Source organism: Scyliorhinus canicula, chromosome 8 (assembly GCF_902713615.1).
Source record: "Scyliorhinus canicula chromosome 8, sScyCan1.1, whole genome shotgun sequence".
In the NCBI taxonomy this organism is placed as follows: domain Eukaryota; kingdom Metazoa; phylum Chordata; class Chondrichthyes; order Carcharhiniformes; family Scyliorhinidae; genus Scyliorhinus; species Scyliorhinus canicula.
The window spans coordinates 136494723-136520239 of NC_052153.1; the positions used below are offsets into that span (position 1 = coordinate 136494723).

Here is a 25517-nt window from a genome sequence, read left to right on the forward strand (position 1 = left end):
ACACAGGGCACCGACACACACGGGACACCGGCACACAGGGCACCGGCACACAGGGCACCGGCACACAGGGCACCGGCACACAGGGCACCGGCACACGGGACACCGACACACAGGGCACCGGCACACACAGGACACCGACACACACAGGACACCGACACACAGGGCACCGGCACACACAGGACACCGACACACACAGGACACCGACACACAGGACACCGACACACACAGGGCACCGACACACACGGCACCGGCACACAGGGCACCGACAAACACGGCACCGACACACAGGGCACCGACACACACGGCACCGGCACACAGGGCACCGACACACAGGGCACCGACACACAGGGCACCGACACACAGGGCACCGACACACACGGCACCGACACACACGGCACCGACACACAGGGCACCGACACACACGGCACCGGCACACAGGGCACCGACACACAGGGCACCGACACACAGGGCACCGGCACACACGGCACCGACACACACGGCACCGGCACACAGGGCACCGACACACAGGACACCGACACACAGGGCACCGACACACAGGGCACCGGCACACAGGGCACCGGCACACAGGGCACCGACACACACAGGACACCGACACACAGGGCACCGACACACACGGCACCGACACACACGGCACCGACACACACGGCACCGGCACACAGGGCACCGGCACACAGGGCACCGGCACACAGGGCACCGGCACACAGGGCGCCGGCACACAGGGCACCGGCACACAGGGCACCGGCACACAGGGCACCGGCACACAGGGCACCGGCACACAGGGCACCGACACACAGGGCACCGACACACACGGCACCGGCACACAGGGCACCGGCACACAGGGCACCGACACACAGGGCACCGACACACACGGCACCGGCACACAGGGCACCGACACACACGGCACCGGCACACAGGGCACCGGCACACAGGGCACCGACACACACAGGACACCGACACACAGGGCACCGACACACACGGCACCGACACACACGGCACCGACACACACGGCACCGGCACACAGGGCACCGGCACACAGGGCACCGGCACACAGGGCACCGGCACACAGGGCACCGGCACACAGGGCGCCGGCACACAGGGCACCGGCACACAGGGCACCGGCACACAGGGCACCGGCACACAGGGCACCGGCACACAGGGCACCGGCACACAGGGCACCGACACACAGGGCACCGACACACACGGCACCGGCACACAGGGCACCGGCACACAGGGCACCGACACACAGGGCACCGGCACACACGGCACCGACACACAGGACACCGACACACACGGCACCGGCACACAGGGCACCGACACACACGGCACCGGCACACAGGGCACCGACACACAGGGCACCGACACACACGGCACCGACACACACGGCACCGACACACACAGGACACCGACACACACGGCACCAACACACACGGCACCGGCACACACGGCACCGACACACACAGGACACCAACACACACAGGACACCGACACACACAGGACACCGACACACACGGCACCGGCACACAGGGCACCGACACACACGGCACCGGCACACAGGGCACCGACACACAGGGCACCGGCACACACGGCACCGACACACAGGACACCGACACACACGGCACCGGCACACAGGGCACCGACACACACGGCACCGGCACACAGGGCACCGACACACAGGGCACCGACACACACGGCACCGACACACACGGCACCGACACACACAGGACACCGACACACACGGCACCAACACACACGGCACCGGCACACACGGCACCGACACACACAGGACACCAACACACACAGGACACCGACACACACAGGACACCGACACACACGGCACCGACACACACGGCACCGACACACACGGCACCGACACACACAGGACACCAACACACAGGACACCAACACACAGGACACCGACACACACAGGACACCGACACACACAGGACACCGACACACACAGGACACCGACACACACGGCACCGGCACACACGGCACCGACACACAGGGCACCGACACACAGGGCACCGACACACACAGGACACCAACACACAGGACACCGACACACACAGGACACCAACACACAGGACACCGACACACACGGCACCGACACACACAGGACACCGACACACACGGCACCGACACACACAGGACACCGACACACAGGACACCGACACACACGGCACCGACACACAGGGCACCGACACACAGGGGACAGACAGACAGGACACCGACACACACGGCACCGACACACAGGGCACCGACACACACGGCACCGACACACACGGCACCGGCACATAGGGCACCGACACAAACGGCACCGACACACACGGCACCGACACACAGGACACGCACACACACACAGGGGACAGACGGACAGGACACACCACTCCAGGGAACCCCGGACTTCGGGTCAGATGAGGAGCACGACATTACGCCACTGCTATCTCCTGCACATTCCACCATCGCAGAGACACTCACCCCGGTTGGGCACTTTATCGATGAGGCTTCTGGTACACTAACTGGTGCGCAAAACACAGCCGTCCTGGTACAGCAGGTGGAGGTAGGAGCAGCTGATGGGCCGGATGGTCATAGGGCAGCCCGGCGCAGGCAACCATCTGCCGCCCAGACGGGTCCCAGTTTCCTCGAGTTACCACACGCACACATAGACCCAATGCCATCACGGACCCAGGCGTGATCGAAGGGGGTGACGGCCAGCTTGCGGCAGCTGCAGACACAGGTGGAGGAGTCCACCCACGTGCAGGAGCAGGGAGTGGTGCCAGTCATGTGTGCCAACCGAAACCACGCGGGTGGCGTCCGCGGTGGAGGCAATGGGTGCGACGGTGTCAGACATGAGGAGCCGTATGCAATGCCTGGTACTTTCCGTGCAGACGGTGTCTGCAGTCCAGGACATGGCTGACCTCTCACAGGTCTCAGTAGGCCACGGCCCAGTATGAGCAGGCCATGGCCCAGTCTCAACTGACCATCGCTGAGGGATCGGCACCATTGCCTAGGTGCTGGCCGGCGTCGCCCAGACACAGACAGGGATGGCCGACTCCCTGTGCTCAACGGCTGCAAACCGGCAGACCCTTGTTGATACCAGGGCGGGCCTCCAGGACTGGCAGCGCCAGGTGCTGGGGGTGCTAGATCCGTTCGCGCCCCCGTCCCATAGAGAGGCCCAGGGGCCGTCGGGCACCCTGAGGGAGGAGGTGGTACTGGGGCCCATTCCAGGTCCACCTGCAGGGGAGGTCCCGGAACACCGCGACACCTCCCCCCCTTCCGTCCCAGGTGCAACTGGTGGGCAACGGGCTGGCAGCTCGCCATCCCAGTTGCCCGAGCCGCAGCCTGGCCCATCCAAGCCGAGCTGCCCCAGGAAGCGGCCACCAAAGAGGTCCCTAGTCACAGGGCAGGAATCACAGGAGTCTGCCTCCAGTTCTGTTGCACCATCTGGGGGAACAGCCTCGATGTAGTCATAGGGTCCGTAAGGTCAAAGAATTAGTCACTGAGTAAGTTGGAACGGGTGCAGGGCACAGACTAGTTATAGGGGATAGGGCACGTGTAGGAACTGTTTGTTATTAAAATCACTTCCACATCTACAGAAGCTGCCTCTGTGCTCTGTCCGATGCGTGCAGGGGTGGGGTTTTAGGTGAGCGCCAGTGTGTGTGTGAGGGGTAGTAGGATGTTGAGCTCAGTTGCTATCCCCCCAGGCAGACGACGGGACTGTGTGCTGCAGTGTCAAGGCCTCATGCAGGGACGGTCCCGGTGGAGGGTGTTACTGTGACCATGAGTCAGACATTGTCTAACGATGTAGAGTCCAGAGCTAATCGCAGAGTGGGTTGTCATCATACTCCATGGCATGCAATAGACCCGCTTCCACTGGCGACCGTGTGCGCCCTGTCCATTATGCCGCAGGTGGATGTGCAATGGAGGGGTGGTGTGCATGCGGGTGATGCGGTGGTGGGCGGGGTGAGGGTGGTAGGTGGTGGGCGGGGTGAGGGTGGTTGGTGGTGGGCAGGGTGAGGGTGGTAGGCTGGTGCCATACTGTGCTGTCCGTGCCCATGCTCGGCGATTCCCCCCCCCCCAGTCTGTGAACCGTGCGGCTATCAATCCGTCCTGTGCCCGCTGGCCCAGCTGGTAATGGTGGGCAACCTCCCGTCCAAGCCCGTCTGCCCTGTACATTGCCCCCATCCTCCTCATCTGGGGAGGTCTGCCCTTCGTCGTGTTGCTCCTCCCCCTCCTGCAGCGCATCATCCCTCTGCTGGGCTATGTTGTGCAGGATGCAGCAGACCACAACGATGCAGCCGACCCTCTCAGACGGGTACTGGTGGGCCCCTCCAGAGCGGTCCAGACACCTGAAGTGCATCTTCACCAGCCCAAAGCACCTCTCGATCACACCCCTGGTTGCTGCACGGGTATCGTTGTAGCGGTTCTCCGCGTCGGTCTGTGGCCTCCGTATCAGCGTCATCAGCCGCGACCGCAATGGGTGACCCTTGTCGCCCAGCAACGATCCCCTCAGCCGGGGGGGGGGGGGGGGGGGGGGGGGGGGGGGGGGGGGGGGGGGGGGGGGGGGGGGGGGGGGGGGGGGGAGGGCGGGGGGGGGGGGGGGGAGGAGAGCGTCCCTCGAACATGGTGGGGATGAAAGATTGCGCCAATACGGATGAGTCATGTACACTGCCCGGGTACTGGGTGCAGACATGCAGCATCCTCATGCGGTGGTCACAGACCACCTCAATGTTCATGGAGTAGGTCCCCTTCCTGTTCGTGAACACAGCTCTGTTGTCCACATGGCGATGTGCATCCCATCGATCGCCCCCTGGTCCATGGGCATCCTGGCCACGGCAGCAAAGCCCACTGCCCGGGGATCCAGATGAGCACGGTCAACAGGGAAATGGATGCAGCGGTCCGCAATGACATACAGGACGAGAGTCACTACATGGATGCACCTGTGCACCGATGCCTGGGTGATGCCGGACAGGTCCCCACTCGGCGACTGGAACGACCCCGTCATGTAGAAGTTCAGGGCCACCATAACCTTCATGGCCACCGGGACAGGGTGTCCTCCCCCATTCCCACGCGGTGCCAGGTGTGCCATCTTGAGACAGATATGGGCAACGGTTTCCTGGCTCATCCTGAGTCTCTCCTGCATGCCAGGTCCATGAGGTACTGGTACGACGAGCGTCGCCGGTACACACAGGGCCTCATCAGGCGCCTCCGTCGCCGTGGGACCACCACCTCCTCCTCCTCCTCGTCCTGTTGGGCAGGCGGCCCTCCAGCCTGGGCGGCTGCCACCTACCTCCCTGCGGCATGCTCGTCTGTGGCAGCCTCCGCTGCCTCCCTGGCATGCTCTTGCTCCAGCTCCCACAGCGCAACATGTAGAACAGCGGCTCTGGCCACAGCGGCCAACATCGCTAGGTGGTAACTAAACATAATGGTCTGCAGGGAATGGGGGGCGGGGACAGATGACATGTCATCATTGCTATAGCCCCCTCTGCAACCATGGGTTGCATGGTCGCCACTGTTGGCAGCTGGCACCTGGCCAGGCAAACCTCCCCCCCCCCACCCCATCCCTGCCCCCCCCCCCCCCCCCCCCCCCGGCAACACCCCCTCCCCAGCACCACCCCAATCCCAGTCTCCCACCCTGGGCACCGACCCCGATCACCGGCACGCACCCTTGACCCTGGGGAGCACCCTCCACCAGCACTTGCGAACATCCCCCCCACCCACGGCCATGCTGATTCCTCTCCGGCGGCCGCCCCACGCCAACCCCTACCTCCGCGCTCGTCGGCGTCAGCCAGCACGACTGGTTGCTGCCGTTAAAAAGCTTGTTTGATTTACGCCGGCATGATCTGTGGTCACGTCAGCAGGACTTCGGCCTATCCGACCGGAGATTTGGAGCAGCCCTGGGGTCCAATACATCGCGCCGGTTCTCGCAATTCTGTGAGCTGCACGGCACGATTCCCGTCGGCGTAATCTTTCGCCGGCTGCCGTTGGAGCAGCAGGGCGGGAATCACGCCGCCCCCCAGAGATACTCCGACACGGCGGGGTGTCGCAGAATCCCGCCCACAATATTTGTACGGTGAAGTGGGTGCTGGTCGCTATTGCTGGAGCTGGGGGGTGTGGGGTAAGATGAACCCCTTGATCCTTATTTCCGAGGCACTATGTCTGCCAGTCCTCTGAGAAAAAGCTGAGGCTCACTCAGCCTTGGATGCAACTCTGAGGAGCGGACGGTGTTGAAGGTTAACTCCTGAGGGCCAGTGTCGCAAGCATAAATCTCAGCATACTAACTGGGTATATTTGATCCTCCTTCAATGCTAGTCTAAGCCAATGGGCAACCTGGTAACTCAAGCAGCAGCCATCAAGGGTAGCTCATTGTTGTCATCCCTCCATAATAAAACTAACTGGATTATAATTCCTCAGCTGCAGAGAGCACTAACCATGCCACCCCCATTCTTGGCTGAAGCAAGCATGCGCTTGCGGGCACCCACCCACTCACCTAGCCCAGTTGGCATGGCACACAGCCAGAGGCCCTCCCTTTCAGCATCAGATGCCCACCCCCTTGCCCAGGGACTTGGTGACATCATCGAACAGACTCGCTGATGCCTGTAAACGCTCACTGATCCTTGCCAATCGACTCATTGATTGTCGAGAGGTCAGTCACAAACCCCTAACAGCTACGCGCTTGGTGGTTTCCCACCTGCATTCCAGCCTCCCCACCCCTCACTCCCAGAGCTGTCCAGTGCCCTCTCTCCCCTTGGGCTGCCTGGTGGATAATGGTGACATGTCCTATCACCTCTAACCTCTTGGAGATCCTGGTTCCCGTTTTTAAAAAGCATTAGCAGTTCACACCGGCGTGACGTCACACTAGTTGGTCTGGAAAATACAACGAAGTTGGACGTTATGGCAGGGAATGAGATGATAATGCATAAAAATCAGTCTCCCGCCCTGCCTGGGTATGAACCTTATCACATCATCAGATAACATGGCTGTTAAATCTAAACAAATGTCTTTTTAATTCTCCTTTTCAAATGCTATGATTAATTTTCCTTTTTTTTAAATAAATTTAGAGTACCCAATTCATTTTTTCGAATTAAGGGGCAATTTAGCGTGGCCAATCCACTTAGCCTGCACGTCTTTGGGTTGTGGGGGTGAAACCCACGCAAACACAGGGAGAATGAGCAAACTCCACACGGACAGTGACCCAGAGCCGGGATTGAACCTGGGACCTCGGCGCCATGAGGCAGCAGCGCTATCCACTGTGCCACTGTGCTGCCCTATGATTAATTTTCCTGTCCCATTTTGCCAGCCTCCCTTCCCTGGATGCCTACTTCCATCCTTCATTCTTCCAACTCTCGTCTGTGTATTCTACCATTCCACTACTACTTCAGCCATTCCGCATGTTCTTTTCTGGAATTCCTTTACTGAAATCATTCAACACTGTTACATCTCTCCCCATTTTTTTAATTTTCCACGAATCTATGTATCGCTTTAAGTAACACATATACTCATGTAGAAGCTGCGTTTTTAAGATCAGATTTTTAGGCAAAAAGTAGGAGGTCAACTTTTACACGAGCAATACTCGAGGGGTTGAAATTCATAATCTTGGAACTGTCAGTAAAGGTACCGTCTCAGCAATTGCTGCCCATGGTTCTGAACTCCCAGGCTATCTATTTCTGATGGTGTAAATAAGAAATGCTTCAACTTGTTTCCACTAGCCCCACACCAAAAGTTATCACAAGGTTTTTGGGAAATGAAATTAGAGATCGACTTCACGAGATCAACTATTTCTTGGGTATATAATGCACACCTAGCCTTTCCCTTTCTTTCATAGCAAGACAAATAATTTGCACATACATTAAACAAATTAATTCCATTCTTCAGGCTTGCAACATTGTTTGGAAAAATCTATCTTACTGGTGACTGGAAGAAAGCAGTCAGAAAATATAGTTCTACACACTCATCATTCAATAAAACTCAGTAACTGAGACTGGTGGAACATGAATAAGAGGACATGCATATTCTAGTGAAATTAAAATTGATACAGTTTTGCTAGATGTAAACCTCATGAACAGGGTGACAAAAGACGATCAGATTCATTAGTGCTCACCTGATGCACCATCCTTCCCACTCGCTAGCGATAATGGTAACTGAGGAACTAAATGTAAACAGCTTAGGAAAAACTGAACAAACAGAAATGCTTGATAGACAGCAGGTTCTTACCACGAACGTGAAAAGCTGGAAGGAAGAACTCCACCTCACCATCACCACTACCGCTGGCACCCATGCCTAAGAGTTCAGCCACTTCAAAAATAAACACACAGCACATTCACACACGCAAAAAAAGTGAAGCAACGAACAAGAGAAAATGAACCACTGACTAAACTGAAAGATCTGAAAGAACCTTTATAATATTTAAAGCTGAAACATTTAATAACCACAGCATATATCACATTGAATGAGATGCTCTATAATCTTTTCCATTCATTTTCCATAAAGACTTATATCTTGGGTAGAAAATAAGTTGGAATAACAGACCACAACACAAATGTGATAGGTGGAAACAAGTTCACAAATGACAAGTATGCCACATGCAAACAGCTGGCTTTGATTTCAGAAACCTTCTCACAATTTTGTAGACTGAACAAACTGCTGTGCGGGGGCACATTGTACATAGTTAAAAACTACGCGCAGCATAACAAGGAACAGTTGAAATTGGAAATCGGCCATGTGGAAACGGAGATTCTATTAATTTGTGACAAAGCAAACTGCATTTAAAAATTGTAATCATGTTATGTTGGCTTGATATTCTATGTTAACATTATTTATTACATTGAAAAATTATTCCTTTGTTTCTGCATATTAAGAAAATTAAGGAACAAAAATATTATTTGTTGCATACAAAGACATGTTATAACTTGTCCTTACCTTCGCTTTTTGAATTCAGAAGCACCACCTGAAAGCGCTTTGGCAGTTCAGGAACAGAATCATCGGTGATATTAACAGTTATGTATTTATATTGCTCCCCAGGCTTAAAATCGAGGATGCCTGCTGTGTCCTGGAAAGCAATTTAAATATGTTAGTAATTTCTCAGTGACCCACCATTTCAGGTTATCTGATGGCCAGAGACTAACTTGTGCTGTCTTCCATCAATTATCTAAAGATAGTTAAGCTCACACAAAAAAAGATCAGTTGAGTATGTTTTAATCCAGTTAATGAAACAACTAATGTTGAATTTTCATCAGGACATGGAGGCACATTTTAGTAGGGGTCTTTTTGGAAGAAGTCCAATTTTCCTCCGTATTTCTAATCCAATGCATTTTCATCTGGCCTTTATGCAGATGAGAAATGCTTGGTGTACAAAACACACACGAGTATACTGATTTGGGGTCAATGGTGGCAAAGGCTAGTAACCTGTAGGTTCAGGATATGTGTTCAAGTTCCATCACTGCAACTGGTGGAATTTAAATTAAACTAATAAAATCTATCTGAACCTGAAGGTTAATCTCTTTAATGGAGATTTCTAAACTATCATCAATTGATATTAAAAAAACTCACCTGGTTCACTAATGTCCTCTACGGAAGGAAATCTGCCATCCTCACCTGTCCTAGCCCACATGTGGCCCCAGATTCACTGTACTGTGTTTGACTCTTAATTACCCTCTGAAAGGGCCTAGCAAGCTATTAAAGGTCAATTAGGGGAGGTAAAATAAATGCCACCGGCTTTACAAGCAATGTGCTCATCCCATAAAAGAATTTAAAAAGCCACCTGAGGTTGGGCTCCACAGGAGGCATGGTAGCACTCTTGCTTCACGGCGTCAGGTCCCAGATTCAATTCCCGACTTGGGTCATTGCCTGTGCGGACGGTCTGCACGTTCTCCCACAGTCCAAAGATGTGCAGGTTAGGTGGATTGGCCATGATAAATTGCCCTTCGTGTCCAAAATTGCCCTTAGTGTTGGGTGGGGTTACTGGGTTATGGGAATAGGGTGGAGGTGTTGACCTTGGGTAGGGTGCTCTTCCCAAGAGCCGGTGCAGACTCGATGGGCTGAATGGCCTCCTTCTGCACTGTAAATTCTATGATATGTCTGCATGGGTTTCCCTCGGGTGCGCCGGTTTCCTCCCACAATTCCTGAAAGATGTGCTGTTAGGTAATTTGGATATTCTGAATTCTCCCTCAGTGTACTCGAACAGGCGCCAGAGTGTGGTGAGTAGGGGCTTTTCACAGTAACTTCATTGCAGTGTTAATGTAAGCCTACTTGTGAAAATCATAAAGTTTATTATTATTAATGGGAGGAGAAAATCAGATTTTTTTCCCACAAACCATTTTCATCTGGTGGTATAGAGTTTTGGAAAACCATTAAAAGTCAAGTTTTAGACTTCGTAATGAAAATGGTGTGATGTTTTTAAAGGATAGGCTTGCAGACCACGAAGGTACAAACAAGTTTTATTGGAAAGGTGTTTACTCTACAGTCCGTCAGGGTACACTGCCTGTTTGCCTGCGCAAACTGCCGATGACATCAATATAATCAGACTCTAAAAGTGTCTTTGTTCCAACTAGGAACAAACATGAATACACAACACTCTCCTCCTCTTCCTTTACATTATAGGTTCCTACAATGAAACACAATATAACGCTAACAACCAAAATTTACAATATAAACAATTAATAAACACAAGTCAATAAGTTAGACATTTGGAGAATGTTGATTTCTGTGTGGCTTTCGGCAAACCTCAGGCATGTTTTTTCATGCTGACTGCAACCGTTGGTGGTTTTGGTTTAGTTTGGACTTTGTCCTTGGTTGTCTCAACCAGAGTCAACATAGCATTTTGAAAGTTGACTCAGTTTGCAGTGTTCTCAACTGGGGTGCTGCCTTCCACATTTGTTTCTGGCATTATAAGGTTCTCAAGAATATCTAGGTCTTCACTTGGCAGTTTGTTGCAGTTTGGCAAACTAGTTCTAGTTGCTAAAAGTTGATCAGCACCTGTCCTCCACACTACATTGTCCTAAGATTGAACGGTGTAGGAGATCTATCCTGTCTGTGCTAAGCCTATGGCAGGTATCCACTTCTCACTGATGGTATGCTTGCCAATACTTCCTGAAATTTCTGAAAAACATGACATTTTACCCTGTTCTCGTGTCACGAAACGTAACTTCGCTGTTCCCTCTCAACAATTTATCTTGTCATTGGCGGCTTCAGCAAATCAAACGCTGCGTGTAACTGATGTTTTACCATGAGTAATGCCAGAATCCTTTGGGCTGTTGAAAGTTTTGTATTCCTGTATGTCATCAAGAATTGGCTTAGTCATTTAGTCAGTGATCCTTGCTCACAAATTACCTTCAATTAATGCTTCATTGTCTGGACTGACCATCCAGCCAGTCTATTTGTGGCAGGATGATAAGGAGTGGATCGGATGTGTTGGATTCAGTTCGTTCGCCTTTAGATAATTTGTGAATTCTTGAGAAACGAAGCGTGGCTCAAAGTCGTTAACAAGTTGTTCAGGGTAACCGAATCTTGCAAAAATCACACCCAGTCCTTCTATCGTTCTCTTCGAGGACATACTTTTCATACTGGTGACTTCAGGTCATTTTGAGTGTGCGTCTACCACAACAAAAACATTTGTCCTTTGAATGGTCCGGCATAATCCATATGAACTCTCCTTCCATTCCCATGGGTGTAATAGCAGTACATAGAACATAGAACATAGAACAGTACAGCACAGAACAGGCCCTTCGGCCCTCAATGTTGTGCCGAGCCATGATCACCCTACTCAAACCCACGTATCCACCCTATACCCGTAACCCAACAACCCCCCCTTAACCTTACTTTTATTAGGACACTACGGGCAATTTATCATGGCCAATCCACCTAACCCACACATCTTTGGACTGTGGGAGGAAACCGGAGCACCCGGAGGAAACCCACGCACACAGGGGGAGGACGTGCAGACTCCACACAGACAGTGACCCAGCCGGGAATCGAACCTGGGACCCTGGAGCTGTGAAGCATTTATGCTAACCACCATGCTACCCTGCTGCCCACGAGTAGCGGAGGCAGGTTTCAAACCTTTGCACAAAAAGAACACCTCCTCCTCAATTTCGTTATCAAGCCCTGGCCACCAAAAATAGCTTCTTGCTATCTCCTTCATCCTGATGATCCATAATGACCTTCATGAAGTTGGATGAGGACACGTTTCCTTAACAACGGCGAATGATGACCATAATTCCCCAGAGAAGACAGCCAGCTGGTACAGATAGTTTGAATCTTTGAGTAACACATGGCTTCAACTCCAAGTTTACTCCGTGGTCTTGCTATGTCCATCGATTATTTCTGGTATACTTCTGAGATTGTCCTGGGATTACAGAGGTGTCGTCGACTTCTTTGAAATAGAAAAGATTACCATTCAAGCTATTCATTGGTGACTCATTAGATAACGGTATTCTAGAGTTGCCATGGAAATTTGATTGACAATGTTTCATTGTGTATGTATGTGCTGAAACAGCAATGCAAATCTCTGCATCCAACTCACTGCTAGAGATGGAATACCAGCATGCAGCTCAAGTATCATTGTTAGTGGTCGATGATGGGTGGCACGGTAGCACAGTGGTTAGCACAGTTGCTTCACAGCTCCAGGGTTCCTGGTTCAATTCCCGTGCAAGTTATTAATGGTGGATTGGGACATTCCAAATTTAAGGATTGGTGAAAATACACCTCCATTTTTAAAGTGGAAAATCAGAATAAACAAACATCTTCCGGTTTACGGACGGGTAGAGAGCAGGGGATTCAGGACATTTAAATTGGTTCTTCCCCCTCCCATCCCCCCAAACCCTCCTGCTTGCAACACAGCTTTCAAATTTCAAAGAAATTTAGCTTTTCTATCAAAGGTATTTAGTCTTCTGGGTAATTTGGTGGTCTTTATTCTACTGTTTTCCCCCCATAGTTTTTTTGCTGCATTCATAGCATAATTTGTATAATTGGACCACTCTGGTCAAGTATCAAATTGGTGGGGCAGTGCAGTAATATCACAAATTAAGAACTGAATCATACAATAGATTAGGTAGTCATTTACAAAATATCAGACCATGACGGAAATACATTGCAAATGGAATTAGAGTAACACTTCGATTTTATTTAATTAAAATCTTTAGGAACAGATATGGATTGTTAAATCATTGTACAAAAGCCCTACATACTGATTATCTATTCGCATTTCTCAATCACCTTCTGAAAAGGATTCAACTTTCTTTTGTACTGTTTGCTTCAATAATCTTCCCTAGTAACATATTTTTCAAGCCAATTGTCCTTTGAATAATAAAAGTTCCCTGTTTACTCCTAAATTCCTCAATTTTAAAACATTTGTCAAGATTAATTTTCTAAAAAACTCACAAAAACAACAATGATAATAAAGATAATAGTGACAACTGAGTGACATATTTTTTGTTTTATTTCATCTATGCCGGAGATTCAAATGCACGCTGATCTGATATTACAAAAATCGGCAACATTATGCTGGCCTGACCTTGGGCCTCTTGCCTAGATTGCAGCACTGGGAAGAGCTGCTAGCATCTGACACACTGTTCATGCAGCCCAGCCATTTTACCTGCATGCATTTTCTGTTTAGCATGCACATAACCAAAACCAAACCCAAAAAGAACAAAAAACAATCCCCTAAATCCCCCCTTCCCCTGAACATCTGACCATGACCAGCTCCCTGGATTAGGAAATGACCGGCTGCCACATCAGGGAGAACACTTCTGTCGCCCCTCTCAAGATGTGCTTGACTTTTTCTAAATATAAGAACTCAATCAGGTCACTTAACCATGTAACAGCATTGGGCAGGACCGAAGACTTCCATTCAAACAGAACTCGCCTTTGGGCTGTAAGTGAGGCAAAGGCAAGGGCATCTGCCTTCCCTCCCATCTGCAGCTCTGTTAAATCTGATACCCCAAAGGGCAAGGCTCCAACTCAACCCAAGAATCCCTGACATGGTGTTGTAAAAGGAGACCCAAAAGCTCATAAGCTTAGAACAAGACCAGACCTTGTGCGTATGATGCGCCAGACCCCGACAACACCGCTTACACTTTTCATCTACTTCCGAAAAGAACCCACTCATCCGTGCTCTGGTCAGGTGTTCCCCATGAACCAGGCTGAATCAGGCCGAACCTAGCACACACAGAAGTGGAATTGACTCGGGGCAGAGTACCACTCCACACCCCCTGACCCCCTCCCCCCGCAAACACCTGGCCCAGCTTCCCCGCTCACTTCCTTTTGACCTCATCCAGTGGAACTTGTTCCATCAACACAAGCCGACTATAAATATCCGACATCTTCCCTTATATTCACTACTGAAAGAACCGTGTCCATCAACGAAGGCGAGGGAGTGGTGGGGGGGGGGGGGGGGGGGGGGGGGGGGGGGGATCTTGCGTACAAAGTCACCTACCTGATAATACCAAAATAGGTTAGCTCTCGGAAGCCAGTACTTGCCCAACCGCTCCTCAAAACCAGCAAACTACCCTTCTATGAACAAATCTCCGAATCTCTCCAGCCTCTGCTCCTTCCATGCCCCAAACGACAAGTTCAAAGGTGGAAGATTTTTACAGATTGGGGCCAGCGACATAGCACCCAGCTTAAAATGCTGCCTAAACGGCCTCCATATTCTCAGGTTGGCCACAATCACTGGACTGGAAGTGCATTTTGTCCGGAATAACAGAAGAGGCGCCGGAACCAAGGCTCTCACACTGGAACCTCGACAGCACTTCTCCATTCTCCCTCACACAGACTCCGTTGCCCTCATCCCCGCACCTTCTCAATGTTCGCCATCCATTAATTAAATAACAGATTGGACAAAGCCATGTACCCGACTGCCTATCTCTTTGCAAAAGCATCCTACAAATCAATGGGGTTTTGCCCGCCCATATAAAAGATGGTATAATTTTACTGACTTTAACAAAGAACGATTTAGGAAGGACCTGGAAGGCAGCAAAACAAAAATAGACACCTTGGAAGGATATTAATTTTTACCGAATAAACCCTGCCCTCCAAGGTCAGTGGAATGTGTTCCCACTTCTTGAAATCAGCCTTCACTACATTGACTACTTCCCCGAAATTTAGTTTATGGAGCAAGGCCCAATCCAGACTAATTCAGAATCCCAGACAACGGAAGCTGGACCTGGCCAGGTGAAAGTGTAACCTCCCCAAATTGGCTGCCTTCCTTGGGAAATTCACTGGCAAGCATCCACTTTTGCCCAAATTCAATTTATACCCTGAGAAGGAGTCAAAACTCCCAAGCAGCTTCATTATCTCCTCTGCACTGGCGAGAGTATCCATCACATACAACAATAATTTGTCTGCATACAATGAAATCCTATGCTCCCTCCCTCACCCCTCTCTATCCCCCTCCACTTTGTGGATGACCTCAATGTTATGGTCAGAGGCACAATTGCTAAGGCAAACAATAGTGGGGACAGTGGAAACACTTTGAACTCAAAGCATTCGTATGAATGTTCACAGTGGGAGCCCTGTACTAGAGCTGAATCTAAGCAATACATTTAGACCCAAAAACAAATCTCACAAGGATCTCAAACAAATAACCCCACTTCACCCTATTATACGCCTTTTCCTTATCCAATGAAATAATCACCTCCGGCTCAGGGTCTGGAAAGGGGGACAAAACAACATTAAGCAGTCTCCGAACATCAGCCGACAACTCCGTACCCTGAACAAATCCTGTTTGCTCCTCCAAAATAACCCTTTGGAGGCAGGCCTCCAAGCGCAAAGCCAACAACTTTGCATCTGCATTCAGTAAGTAGGGTGATACAACCGGATCTGCCGGATCGTTACCCTTCTTTAAGATCAAGGAAATAGATGCCTGCACCAATGTGGCCAGCAACCTCCCGAGTCATAGAATCCGTAAACATTTTTGACTGCAATGGGCCACCTGTTCCACAAATGTCTTGTAAAATTTGATCAGGAATCCATCCAGTACTAGCGCCTTACCCAGCTTCATCAAACCCATGTATTTTATAACCTCCTGCAAGGTCAGCAGGGACGCCAGTTCCTCCCTTCTCTCCTGCTCCACAACGGGTTTGGACAAACCATCCAAGAACTCCAACATTGACAACCTGTCCTTCAGGTGCTCCAACTTGTACAGATGACAGTTAAAAAGCCTCAAAAGTCTCATTAACCTTACAACAGTGGAAATATGTTCATTGTGAAGACTGAACTTCATCTCCACAAAAGCTGTGCACAGTGGTCACTACACTCAGTACTGACATGGACAGATGCATCTATATCAGGTAGAATAATGAGGGCAGTCAAGAAGGTTTTTTCTCCTTGGTTCTCTCACCACTCGGTAGACCCAGTCTGGTTTGTTGATGGGCATTTACATCCCAGGCCCAGAATACATGTTGGATTCTTGCTACCCTCGAGTGTTCAATGTGATGCAGTACTGATTCAGCATCAGTGAGAGGGTCGCAGGTTATAGATGGTTTTGCCCAAGTTTGTCTTAAGATTTCATCGGGTCGAGTAAATGTTGAAGGCTGTCCAAGCCACTCCCTCCCGGCTGTATACCCCTGTGCTGCCACTTCTGGTTTCTGGTGGATCTGTCCTTCCATTGGGATGGATATTGCCAGGAAAGGTGATGGAGAAGCCTTGGGCATTGGCTGAAAGATGTGATCCTGTGAGTACGACAGTCAGGCTGATTCTTGTGTCATGTCCCTAAGCCATTAAAGTGATCATAAATTGTTTCAAATCAAACCTTAAATTGGACTCTGCTGTACCAAACAATGGTACCACAGGTCGCATGATTCACAAGATTGACCACAAATTCTGGAAATTTCCAAATAGCAGCACCAAGATATCAGCAACATGGAATATCACATCTCTCCTACAATAAACAAAACCAGGAAAGCAGCACCCTTGTATTTCTTCCAGCCTAAACAATAACAAATTGAAAAGCCACCCAAACTTGTTATCCCCGAAAGCCACCCTTTATATGGTAAGGCGGACAATGGATTTGACCAGAGGCACATAATAGTCACAGAATCACATTATCCATGCTTTTGGTCTTTGGAACACTTCTAATATTACATTTCAAATCTGATTTACCTTCAACATACAAGTTTCAAAATCAGTAGTCTAGGTTAACAAAACAATCTGCAACAAGTCTTAGCACCCTTGAAGTATGTGTAACTGGAAGCCTCTAATCATCGCCTGCCAAATAGGCCAAGTCTATGTGTAGCAATCGCATTACCATCCATTTTGGGCGGCAAGGTAGCACAGTGATTAGCACTGGTGCTTCATAGTGCCAGGGTCATAGGCTTGATTCCAGCTTGCGTCACTGTCTGTGCGGAGTCTGCACGTTCTCCCAGTGTCTGCTGAGTTTCCTCTGGTTGCTCCGGTTTCCTCCCACAAGTCCCGAAAGACGTGCTGTTAGTCAAAATGGACATTCTGAATTCCTGCTCTGTGTACCCGAACAGGCGCTGGAAAGTGGCGACTAGGGGCTTTTCACAGTAACTACATTGCAGTGTTAATGTATGTCTACTTGTGACAATAAAAAAAAATTATTATTTAAAGAATTCACGAGAACTGGAACTTCTCCAAGAAGTTAACTGAGGACTTGGGAAACATGCCACTGCCCATTTCTAAAACAATTAATAAAAATCTCCGCTTGTGTTCAGACAGTGAGAGGATAAAGGAGTTCAGTTTGCCTCTCTCTCTTGTCCAGAATACTTGAATAATCTGTGGGGCAGCTCTCCCAATTTTGGCACAAGCCCAGTAAGAAGGATTTTGCAGAGTCAACCAGGCAGGGTAGGCATTTGTCATTTCTGCTGCTCAAGTTGGTGCTGGGTAGTATGTCTGGGTTTACTCTTATTTGACTTACTGCAGTCTGATAGAACTTTGTGGTTTGCAAGGCCATTTCGGGGGAGGGGGGGGGGGGGGGGGGGTCAAGAGTCAACCACAGCTGTGAGCCTAGGGATTTTCCCACCTTGGGTACTTGCGATAATATTTTCAATTCTTTAACATTTGCTTTTTTTTATATACTTAATGGGTCCGACAGAGTTTCCATAATATTGTTTGTCCAACTGAAAAATTGTTTAAGATTTAGAAAGAATTTTTAAAACTAAAAGTGACTTTCAACTCACCTGATAATCAGATGGACTGGAAGCTGTCAGGGGGACAGTTTGGTACGCTACCATGATATTTCCCAGAAGACCCTGTGCACGAACTACTAGCAATCTGAGTAGACCGCCCTCCTCCTTCACCGTGATGCTTGGTACAGAGAGCGCAGGGGGGATAATTGCTTTGTTATCAGGTGGTAGCTTGGTAGAAAATTGCAGTAAACCTGAAAAAATGATGCAATAAGACATGACTTTAAGGCTCGTTTACAATCCGTGCTTACTTAAAAGAGTTTTTCCAAGCCCTAAATCATTATTGCTTGTAGGTAACTGTTCAGTATTAAGGGTGTTAAGTGAATTGACATAGATGTGCGGTTATTTTCAGGGGTGGAAGGCAGAAGTTGTTCAATCTCAGGAATGAAAACCCATATTTGGAAAACTACACTAGCAAAGCTGTTTGCACCATTCATGTCAATTGAATCTTTTTTTTCCCTTGCACTTGGGCCGCTGAGCCTTCGACCGCATCACATTTGTTTCCATTTATACCAGTCCCATCCCCAGTGCCTTCAGCTATTCACACAACTTTTGTGCCTTGTTACTGTGTTTAATTCCTTTGATTTCTCTCATTATGCCATCTTCTGTCTGATACTAATATAATTTCTAGAATTTAATCTCCTGTTTTTCATTTAAGCATCTTACAGATGCTCTTATCCTTTTCTCTTGTGTGTGCTGGTTTACTTATCTCTGCCCTCTGCTCTGTTACTTGATTTAAATGCAATTCAACGGTGTTGTCCTTCAGCTTTGACAAATAGAACATAGAACATAGAACAGTACAGCACAGAACAGGCCCTTCGGCCCTCGATGTTGTGCCGAGCCATGATCACCCTACTCAAACCCACGTATCCACCCTATACCCGTAACCCAACAACCCCCCCTTAACCTTACTTTTTAGGACACTACGGGCAATTTAGCATGGCCAATCCACCTAACCCGCACATCTTTGGACTGTGGGAGGAAACCGGAGCACCCGGAGGAAACCCACGCACACACGGGGAGGACGTGCAGACTCCGCACAGACAGTGACCCAGCCGGGAATCGAACCTGGGACCCTGGAGCTGTGAAGCATTTATGCTAACCACCATTCTACCGTGCTGCCCCTAACTGCTCCATAACTGTATGGTTAGTCTAGGTTTCCCTACCCAATAAAAGTGGGGCTGGTGGCAATTTATGCTTAAAGGACAGGGCAACTTCAGGCAAGGAGCAATGCATAGTTAAATCCCAATATTCAAAAGTTGCTGCTTACACTGAACCACATTTAGCTTTGGAAAGCACCTGGCTGCCTGCATCACCATTGAAATACTTTGAACAGTATGACATTTCAGTATTTTCATATTAAACATAAACTGAACCTGCCACAGAAATTAAAGTTTTGTCATCACAAGTTCCAGCCTCTTTTTCACAACCTGAGAAGTGCTAATTACCATCACAGAACCTTTCTGACACTGAAAGTTTATTATTAATGTGAAGTCTCCATTCTTCATTATTATTTGTTGGAAGTTTAAAAAAAGTCAAATTACATTGTTTTCCAACTTTGCCTGTTTCTTTTTTTCTCCCAATCCAACTATTATTTTCCTCTTTTTCTGTCCCTGATTTAACACTGAATTCATTCCTTCTAGTTCAACTTCCTTCTCAGTCATTCCTTCTCTGCATTGTTAATTCCGCAATCCTTCCATCTGATTTGTTAGACACTGTGACGTGCCTTGTTCACTGAGATCCCAGATGCCTTATTTAATTCACTGAGATGTTATTAACCGAAACACTTTGAGCAACCTACCACACAAACTTAAGCATAATGGGAAGTTGAACTAATAGCACATGCCATTAGAATCCTATTGCAGCATTTTTGGCCCATTAACTCTTCAATTCATTCGATAAGTTGCCTGAACTGCTATTTGTTTCAGCACCCAGTTTTTTAAAAACCTTTGTTTAACAATAGGCTTGATGTTAGATAATATGGACTCAGTTATGCATGAGAGAGCAAACTCAAAGGGGAGGCTGCAGAGTAAAATGCATGCATTAACCAGCTACAGTACTAACACTATTGCTTCTCAGACAAATGGTGATGGGTTTAAGCATCGTTTAAAGGATTGCATACATACATAACCCAGGTTGATTCTTTTGGGAAATACAGCATAGTGAGAGAGGCTTTTTTTTGGAATGGTATGTAAAGCTAAAGGTCTATCTGCCAAAATGCCACAGCACTACTCAAGAGCACGGAAGCTATCCAGGCGTCCAAGCTATTATTTAGCCCTTTGGCAACAGTGAAACAAGTTACCTTGTTAGTATTATCACCTTGCGTGAGCCCAATATCAAGGATAACTTTTCTCTGGTCATACTGTTTATCCTCAGCCACTTTCACCAAATCAGATTCCCATTACATTAAAAATTATTATAACCATTCGCCTGTCAGCAGTTAGCCAAACTATTCCAGTTTCATATGGGAACTAGCAAAGCAACATACATGATTTCCACTTAACTATCCATTACACTGGCAAACAATAAACTTGACTACCCATATGTACAATCTTCAACATAACGAGTGCATAAAAGCCACATCTACCAACATCATATAGCTTACAGAATTGCATCGTGCCGAACATGAACTTCAATTTTCAATTAAAATGTGAAAGCTTCAAAATATCTGGGTATTTGAACCTTTTCAAATTATACATTCAGAATTAACAGTTAATTTTAATCGCAGTATAGTTAATCGCATTGCACATTTGGTAACATAATTACCGTTTGGATGGTCACTAGATTTTATAGTGATTTCAGTGCTTGCCTTCTCTGGATCTATACTGGCCCCACTTGTTGGAGTAGAACCCACTTTTCCATCTCCAGATATTGCAGAAACAAGTGAAACAATGAAGTGTTCAGCAAGCTCAGGCAAGTCATCATCAACAACATGCACATTCAAAACCTTCAAATAAAAAGAGCAGAAGCACTACAATCAGAATTAGATTTAATTCAGCTAGTAAATAAGATGGTCAGGATTGATGATTGCCAACTAAATGCTTTATTTGAACATTAGCTGCTGACAACCATTATTTTTAAAGCAATATTAAATTTCATCTTTTATTTATTAAATGCTTTTTCTCCACCTAAAATTATATTAATCTCCCTTGTGGAGTAAACGAAGCAACATCCTTGGTGCATTCTTTATAAACACATTTGCAGTGCATGCAGTGGAAATCTTCCCCCATGAAGGATGGGAAGAACAAATGCCTGAATACATTTAAATCAAACAGCAATTTTCCAGATTTTCTTTCCCCTGAATTGACCCCCTCGGGTTTACATTTCTTTCTTACTTCCCCAAGTGATTTAGCGGTTCAGTAGTTCTAGGACTCGGATTTGAATTTTTAGTTACAAATGGGTGGAACTCTGCCATGCTATGCTCAATGCAGTTGTGTCAGACAACCAGCGATGCATGACCAGCGATCTTTAAAGGGAACCCAGTTGGCTGCTCAAAAATAGCACAACTACTCCTTATTGTTCCTACAAATACAGTTCAGCCCAAAGCTGTTCAAAACCTCCCTCAGGGGCCTCTACCCTTTTCCATATGGCCAACCTGCTGGCCAGCTCAGTGTGGTAGGCAATCCATTTCCTGTCCTTCCAGAACCAATGAGCTGCAGTTAAATGTCCACATATCACCCACAGTGCAGTAGTGCCATGCTAATGAGGTCCAACCATCATTATAGCTTGAGCACATGCCAGCACAATGAGCAGGGGCAGTGGTGTTGTGCCATTTCAGGTGCTATCTGAAAATCACCCTGAAAATATCAGTCTCCAGCAAGCTTTTGTACAATAAAGCCTGTCGCCCACAGCTATATTGCACCCCGTGGGTGCTCTAAAGTGCAGCTCGCCACAATGCATAACATTAATCTTTGGTGGTTCGATTTATCATCACCTCTGAGCTTTGAGAGGGATAAAAGGTAATGATTCCGTTTAAATTGACAAGATCACTAATATTGCTGCTGTCAACTTCAATCTGTGAGATGCTGTAATTCACGTAGACAAAGTCTAAGGTTCCTCTTGTTCTTTCCACAACACATGATATCGTAGATCCTTCATCAGATGTCTGCAAGAGGAAAAATATAGTCAAAATCTGCTGGCAGGTTGCTCAAAAATGATTCACATTGAGGATGTAATTGGAGAGAGAATATAACATAAGAACTAGGAGCAAGAGTAGGCTATCTGGCCCTTCGAGCCTGCTCCGCTATTCAATGAGATCATGGCTGATCTTTTGTGGACTCAGCTCCACTTTCCCACCCGAACACCATAATCCTTTATTCTTCAAAAACGATCTATCTTTATCTTGTAAACATGTAATGAAGGGGCCTCAACTGCTTCATTGGGCAGGAAATTCCATAGATTCACAATCCTTTGGGTGAAGAAGTTTCTCCAAGGCTCAGTCCTTAATCGACTTCCCTTTATTTTGAGGTTAAGCCCCCTAGTTCTGCTTTCACCCGCCAGTGGAAACAACTTCACGCATCTATCCTATATATTACCTTCATAATTTTATATGTTTCTATAAGATCCCCCCCCCCCCCCCCCCCCCCCCCCCCCCGCATCCTTATAAATTCCAATGAGTACAGTCCCAGTCCACTCAACCTCTCGTCGTAATCCAACCCCCTGAGCTCCAGGATTAACCAAGTAAATCTCCTCTGCACACCCTCCAGTGCCAGTACGTCCGTTCTCAGGTAAGGAGACCAAAACTGAACACAATACTCCAGGTGTGGCCTCACTAACACCTTATACAATTGCAGCATAACCTCCCTAGTCTTAAACTCCATCCCTCTAGCAATGAAGGACAAAACTCCATTTGCCTTCTTAATCACCTGTTGCACCTGTAAACCAACTTTTTGCAACTCGTGCACTAGCACACCCAGGTCTCTCTGCACAGCAGCATGCTTTAATATTTATCATTTAAACCTATTGACCCAAGAAATTGAATGTAAAGAGCGGATGGATTCTATATTCAGGTTCATAATAACTTTTAAGGGTTCATTAACTTAAAAAGCTGAGAGTTAAATGGTTATCTATTTGAAACTTCACTAGTACCAAAGTATAAAACTGCGAGACCAAAGTAATTATATGTTTACTTGCATACGCAATTCTAAGATGTGGAAATAAAGTTATGTTGCCTTCCCTACAATTAAGATACTCATGAAAAACACCATGACAAAGAAAATCCACATGAAGAAACGATCCATTACTTTAGCTACCTTAATCTCTTTTGCGGTTATTCCCACCAAAATGGATAACCTCACATTTGTCAACATTGTATTCCATCTGCCAGAACCTAGGCCATTCACTCAAACTATCAAAATCCCTCTGCAGACTTCCAGTATCCCCTTTTGCTTTTTGCTTTACCACTCATCTTAGTGCCGTCTGCAAACTTGGACATATTGCACTTGGTCTCCAACTCCAAATCATCTATGTAAATTGTGAACAAATGTGGGCCCAACACTGATCCCGGTGGGACACCACTAGCTACTGATTGCCAGCCACAGAAACACCCATTAATCCCCACTCTTTGCTTTCTATTAATTAACCAATTCTCTATCCATGCTTCTACTTTACCCTTAGTGCCACGCATCTCTGTCTTATACAGCAACCTTTTGTGTGGCACCTTGTCAAAAGCTTTCTGGAATTCCAGATATACCACATCCATTGGCTCCCCGTTCTCTACTGCACTGGTAATGTCCTGAGAAAATTCCACTAAATTAGTTAGGCATGACCTGCCCTTTATGAACCCATGCTGCGTCTGCCCAATGGGACAATTTCCACCCAGCTGCTTCGCTATTTCTTCCTTGATGATAGATTCCAGCATCTTCCCTACTACCGAAGTTGAGCTAAACTGGCCTATAATTACCGGCTTTCTGCCGATCTCCTTTTTAAACAGTGGTTGAGAAACAAATTCTATTTGAAAATAGAGAGAAAGATGAACTATGTAGCTTTAGGCCAACAAGCATTAAATAAAGATAGACAAAATTTTATATTCATAAAAAAAAACCATGCCATCCTAGGACACACATTTCTCAAAAAACCTGGTCAGTTTCAGGAATGGGTAAACTCTTGGAGACTGAAAGTCGAGGAGCAATGCTCCACTGCTAGTGTGTACCCAGCTACTGACTAGGCCATGGTAACAGGAATTTTTAATATTCGCAGTGAACCTGGATACCAGAATCTCTCACCTTAAAAAGCCGACGGCAAATTAAATGGCGTCCTGCTACTCTACAGAGGGAGGATAAAGGCTCTTGCTGAGCTGAAATGAGCCTTAAAAAATGTTCCATTCTGCCCCAAAGAGAAATAACAGCATGCATTATAAGACAATCAATCCTGTTGTCATCAATTACTTTTGTTGGGTTATTATTTTAGAAGACCAAATACAGAAGCAGCATCTGGGCTGAATCTGGGGGTGAAGACAACCCAGTGGGAATAGATATGGATTGCTAGAACAGAAGCCTACAATAGAGTGTCGGGCCTCATCCTGATCTGGAAGCTTTGATGTGCCACTACTATAAACATTTAGGACCCACTGTCCTTCACTCAGCTAATATCTTGCATCTTGAAATTGCCTGAAGTTATTAGAATAATTTTCAGAAATATGAAAATATAAATTTCACCTGTGGAATGCAGGTCCCAGTAAAACCAAATAGTCCATTGGCATTATCACTTTTTTGTATTCGTAGACTCGCCGTGGCATTCTTGTGTGATATTCTGGCACCACCATTCGCAGCATTAATTTTTAATGTGAAAGATTCCTCCCCTTCTTCTTCACTGTCATCCTTTGCAGCAACTATGAACGATTTCTTTTTTTCTCCCTGTCTGTACTCCAGGTATCCCGATATTGGGTGCAAGTCAGCCTTTGCCGGAGTAGAATGAATTTCATGGATTTCTGCTCTGTTCAGCTTGCAAAAATATAATCTCACATCTTGCATTAGTCCTGAAAACCTGCTCTTCCCATCAGCATCTGCCCCAACAGTTAGAACACCAGGGCCTGGAGATGGAGAATATTATTGAAAACAGCATCTCGAATTACTTTCACATATTATTGTAATTTTCAACAAAAAATATTATGGTGTTGCATGAGTCTGCTGACATAGAAAACTTAAGATATGAAAAATATTGACAAAACAGATCAAGGCCACCATGCTAATTGGATTAAATGCCATTTTACAGAATGAAGGATTGTTCAAATGAACTATTATAACCTTGTGTGATGTTTTCGGCTTACAGGTTTAAAAAGGGCATGGCTAGCAGAGAAAAGTTTCCACAGGCAACGTCAGTTGTATCTGGACGGAATCAGCCGAAACAGTGGAAAGG

At 47.6% G+C, this 25517-nt stretch overlaps 1 protein-coding gene across 8 annotated transcripts in view; it reads right to left on the minus strand.

Annotated features, from left to right (window-relative positions):
• The window catches only part of adgrv1 (adhesion G protein-coupled receptor V1), an 838553-nt gene that overhangs the window by 638597 nt on the left and 174439 nt on the right, over positions 1-25517 (minus strand). For all 8 annotated transcript variants that reach the window (XR_005461637.1, XM_038805279.1, XM_038805282.1 and 5 more), the window contains 6 exons: positions 24818-25191; positions 22096-22266; positions 20928-21108; positions 18156-18355; positions 8941-9070; positions 8236-8316 (listed from right to left, as the gene is read on the minus strand). Coding sequence is in view for 7 of the 8 variants with exons in the window: in XM_038805279.1 (XP_038661207.1) it covers positions 8236-8316; positions 8941-9070; positions 18156-18355; positions 20928-21108; positions 22096-22266; positions 24818-25191 (1137 nt within the window). In the remaining variant the exon portion in view is untranslated. The remainder of the gene's footprint in view (positions 1-8235; positions 8317-8940; positions 9071-18155; positions 18356-20927; positions 21109-22095; positions 22267-24817; positions 25192-25517) is intronic.